Raw genomic sequence first — 4,464 nt, forward strand, 5'->3', positions numbered from 1 at the left:
GCATGTATCTCAAGGGTTTATTTGTAATTTAAAATTATAATTAAAAAGTGGTTTGTAGATTATATGGTAAAAAAGATAATTTTGTAACTTTAAAAATTAATCAATGACATGCTCTTATTTTTTTATATACCAAAACAACCTTGATTATATCAAATTTAAATGTTAAGATGAGGCCATTTTTGAAATCTTAATTTTGGTGTGGAACCACTTCTACCCCGCCTTCTCTTGTTATACTAATGAAGCTTATATTAAGCTAAATGTTTCAAATGATAGAATATTTAAAATCTATATAAGTACAATGAAATTTCCCCACTTAAGGAGTGGAGGTTTTTTTTTTTTTTTTTTATAATTTCAAATTGTCTAATATTAGTTTTAAAATAATAATTTTCTAAATCCCCCTTACGCCCCATAAAAAAAATCATAGATCATTTGCCTTAGGATACATAGAATCATAAATCTTTCTATTATGTATCCCAAGGCAAATGATCTATGATTCTGTGATGGGAGCCCATGTTGGAGGGAGAGAGGGAGGGGGTGTCAGATTATCACGACTCTTATTTTTATTATTATCTGTCTGCTTTATTTGTAATTTTTATTGTATTTATGCCATCTTTCAATCCATAATTTGGTTAAAAGAGAAAACCATGGCACTTCCCATATTTTCTTTACCATTAACATTAAGTTGACATCTTTTTATTAAATTTTCTGCAATAAAGAATTCATCACAAAGCATTCTTCGAAAATATTTCAAATATGTTCTATTCTTAATTTTTTTTAAATTATGAGTTGAGGGTATTTAGGTTATTTGACATAGAAAAGAACCAAGAGATTGGAACATTAGCTGATGTGATATGCGTTGGTTAATGGAAGCCTCCGAATCAAACTCAGACTAGAATAGAGTTGCATAAAACTCGGAGTAGAATAGACTTACATCCATTACCAAACACTTTCCTAATAAGAAAAATTACTCTCTCTCGAGTCTCGTCTTCTCTCTCTTACGCACGCGAACGCGAAGTCGCGACTCGCGAACTGGAATTTTCGCAAGCCAAAGAAGTACACGAAGATCGCGTTCAAGGTACGAATCTAGGGTTTCTTAAAGTCTCCTTTCCTCTTCAGAAATTCTTTATTAAATCCTGAAAATAACCTAATCCTCCATTATAAAACCCTAAAATACTGATCTTGCATAGAAACTAATGGTTCCCTACACAAAACCTAAATCTCACTCGAGTGAAACCATTATTAATCTTAAAATCTTCGGGATTTTTCGGTATTTAGATCGAACACTGAACCACTTTTAGGTACGATTTGACTCGAATTTTTTGAGTTGTTTCGAATTTTTTTTGTGGGATTTGGCTTTGTTCATATACCTACATATTTAGTTACTAAAAAATGTGTTTCGGAGGATTTTAGTTTCAGAATTAGCGTCTGATATCGATCTTCCGACACATTGCCCCTAGAAAACCTGAAATTAATTTGATAAATTGACAGAAATTTTTTTCTTCTGTTTTTAGTATTTAATTCTGGTTGATTATCTTTCATAGAACGAATTTATTTAGATAATTTAATAATAGATAGAGACAAGATATTTGAATAAATTAGGATTTGTTTGAGAACGTGTTCGCTTGTGTTTAACACGGAAAATATTTTAGAAAATTGGGTGTCTGTAGGTATAACCGCTGCACACTGTTCTGAAGCCGAAGCAGTTGTACCACGAAAAGCAATTTTAAATTTAGATCCACATCTTCTGTTAAGCCATGTGTCTTCAAATCTTATCTAATTACTTCAATATATGTCATTTTTGTTATGCCAATAATAAAAAAAGGGGTCTTTTTCCGATTTTTTTGGATGGGTAAGTGCTAGAGTTGAACCCATGGCATCAAAATTTCATTGCAAATTGCAATATTTTGAACAAAATGAACTACGAGTCCAGCTCATCTTTTTAGATTCTTCAACCTGATCTAGATTCTAGAGTGCCCATTCACTAGTGCCTTCATTGTACCAGACAAAGCCTTCTCAATTTCATTGTGTACTAGTGCCTTCTCAATGAGCTGATACTCATTTCATCCTCACTTGTAAATGCTCCAATCATAGGTGTTTGTTCCCCTCCCAATGACTGTCGGCCAATTCGGGCTCTCGTGAACTGAACAAGGAGTCATAAAAGCGAGGTTTTTCCGTCCAGTCTAGACTCTTAGCTGCTATTGGGTGCCTTGGTTGCTTTCTTCTTTTTTATTTTCTTATATAAGGTTCAATATTTTGTTTGGAAAACTGAAAGAAGGAAACCTAATGTTCTATTTTACAGCTTCTCTCATTTTCCCTGGTTCATTTAGTGTAATCTTTGTATTTAACCTTCTGAATATTCCACACAAAAAAAAAAAGAATTTTTTTTTTTTTTTTCTTCTTGATGAACCCTTTTATTTTCATTTATATTGGCAGGGAAGATGTCAGCATATGAGAATGTTGTTGGTGGAAAGCTGAAGCTGAAAGGAAAAGCCTTGGATGTGAAGGCAGGTGGACTTAAGAAGAAAAAGAAACATAAGAAGCATTACGATCAAGTGTCACAAGTCATTGAAAATGAACTTTCAACAGGTAAATCTAGTAGTAATATTTTTTTAATTTACATTTGATGTGAACTAAATCTTATACCCTTTTGATAATTTAGAAATGACTTTACGCTAATGATTTGAGGAATACTGACAAGCTCCCTGTGGGACCCATCAATCCACAGAGTCCCAGTAAGGGGATAATTTTGTTTGATATTCAGTCTAGTGGTATGAACATAGCAATCACACAGACTTTACCACGTCACTGAGGTGGCACCCTCTATTAGAATACTAATCAGATAATTGGGATCATCTATCGGGTTAACTTATTGTGTCAAGAGACCTACCACTTAGGTGGTGAGGGTGGGGCCTTTATTCTAATCCTCTCATTATTATGTGTGTTGCATTGATACGGATATAAATCTTAGAATTTGACACTGGCGGGTTGGATTTGGTGAACCCTAGAGGATATTATTTGATGATTTGACTCTGCGTTTTAACATTGTTGAAGAAATAAATATTTTCAACCAATAACGAGGATTATATACTAGGATGTATTTGAGTTGGTATCAAAAACCTATTGATAAGAGTGTGCATGAATGCAATAACATTGTAATTGTTCGGTAGAAAGTTTTTATTTGCAAAAACATGATTGCTTGTAATCTATGTCATTCAAGGAAGGTAAAAAACCAAAAGGAATCATGAACTGAGTTTTGGGTGTTCTTTTCTCGTTCTGTTTTTTCCCATTATTTAATTTTGGTGGAATTACAGGAATACAAACCAGTTCAACTGAGGAGGATATAAATGATTCCAACAAATTGGATGGGGAAGAACGTGCTGCTTCTTACCATGATCATCTCACACCAGCTGAGAAGCGTTATATTGAGCAGAGGGAGAAGATTGATCACAGAAGGCTGGCAAAGACTTCCAACAAATCACACCGTGACCGGATTCAGGATTTCAATCAGTATCTAGCGAATATGAGTGAACACTACGACATTCCTAAAGTGGGCCCAGGCTGACTCGGGAAACTTACGAGGGTAAGAGTGAAAACTGTACCTGATTTTGAAAAATTCAGTGGACTTGCTGTACTTGTGTTATTTTCAATTTGGTCGGTGTTGGCAACAATTGCTTCTGTTAGTAGCTGTAAGTCTGTGTATGGTGTACCTTCCTGCATTTGTTTGTTAGGATTAGGAATGAATCCAATACTGTTGGTCTTTAACTTCCAGAACTTCGTATGTTGCATGACAAATTATTATGAGTATTTGATCTTGTTCATCCTTTCTCTTTCCTCCCTAGTTGTCATGTGGGTTTCACAAGACCTAGGTCAAGTATTTGATGATTTCAGATCTTATCTCGCCATGGAGGATGATTTTTTATGGTAATAGTTATCAGGTCACCCTTTTGAAGATTAGATTTGCTTTCAATTGTTGTCGAAAATTGGATTTTGGTTTGGGTTTGTGAAAAGTAGTAGGGGTGGCAATGGGTCGGGTCATGTTGAGGTATGGGTATTATGAAAATTTTCCAAACCCAAACCCAAACCCGTTCTGTCCAAGCAATACAAACCCAAATGACATCTCAACCCCTCTTAGTAGCTAAACTCCAAAATTTAAAATTAGATGAGCAATTGTGGAAAAAAAAAATAAATTCAACTATCATTTAAAATTCGTACAACTTTGTGTTTTATATTTACATGGCACCATATGATGTCATGTGCGACAACCTCGTGTTCTTTCTCTTCAATACTTGTATATGAGAGTCAGGCGATCTCATTGATTTCTCATGACATCTTTTCTCTCCCACTTCACACCTCGGAAGGCACCATTCTCATAGAGAAATGCACTTTAACATCTTCTTAACCCAAAATGGAAATGTTCGATGAGAGGAAAAATTCCTTTGTAAGGGTACTTTCTCCAAGCAAATT

General features: G+C 34.5%; 1 protein-coding gene across 2 annotated transcripts; it reads left to right on the top strand.

Moving 5' to 3' along the window:
* The first annotated feature begins 916 nt into the window (after nucleotides 1-916).
* Nucleotides 917-3,818, top strand: LOC147397553 (7-dehydrocholesterol reductase-like protein). Of its 2 annotated transcripts, XM_086449310.1 has the most exons (4): nucleotides 963-1,075; nucleotides 2,092-2,210; nucleotides 2,434-2,586; nucleotides 3,312-3,818. In XM_086449310.1, exons 3-4 carry the CDS (start codon nucleotides 2,439-2,441, stop codon nucleotides 3,560-3,562), a joined length of 399 nt encoding a protein of 132 aa, XP_086305436.1. In that variant the 5' UTR covers nucleotides 963-1,075; nucleotides 2,092-2,210; nucleotides 2,434-2,438; the 3' UTR covers nucleotides 3,563-3,818. The 2 variants fall into 2 exon arrangements, with proteins under 2 accessions (XP_086305435.1, XP_086305436.1); XM_086449309.1 differs by lacking the exon at nucleotides 2,092-2,210 and having other exon boundaries at nucleotides 917-1,075.
* The last annotated feature ends 646 nt before the right edge of the window (nucleotides 3,819-4,464 follow it).

This window comes from Akebia trifoliata, chromosome 8, assembly GCF_017979445.1.
Source record: "Akebia trifoliata isolate Shusen 1 chromosome 8, ASM1797944v1, whole genome shotgun sequence".
Classification (NCBI taxonomy): domain Eukaryota; kingdom Viridiplantae; phylum Streptophyta; class Magnoliopsida; order Ranunculales; family Lardizabalaceae; genus Akebia; species Akebia trifoliata.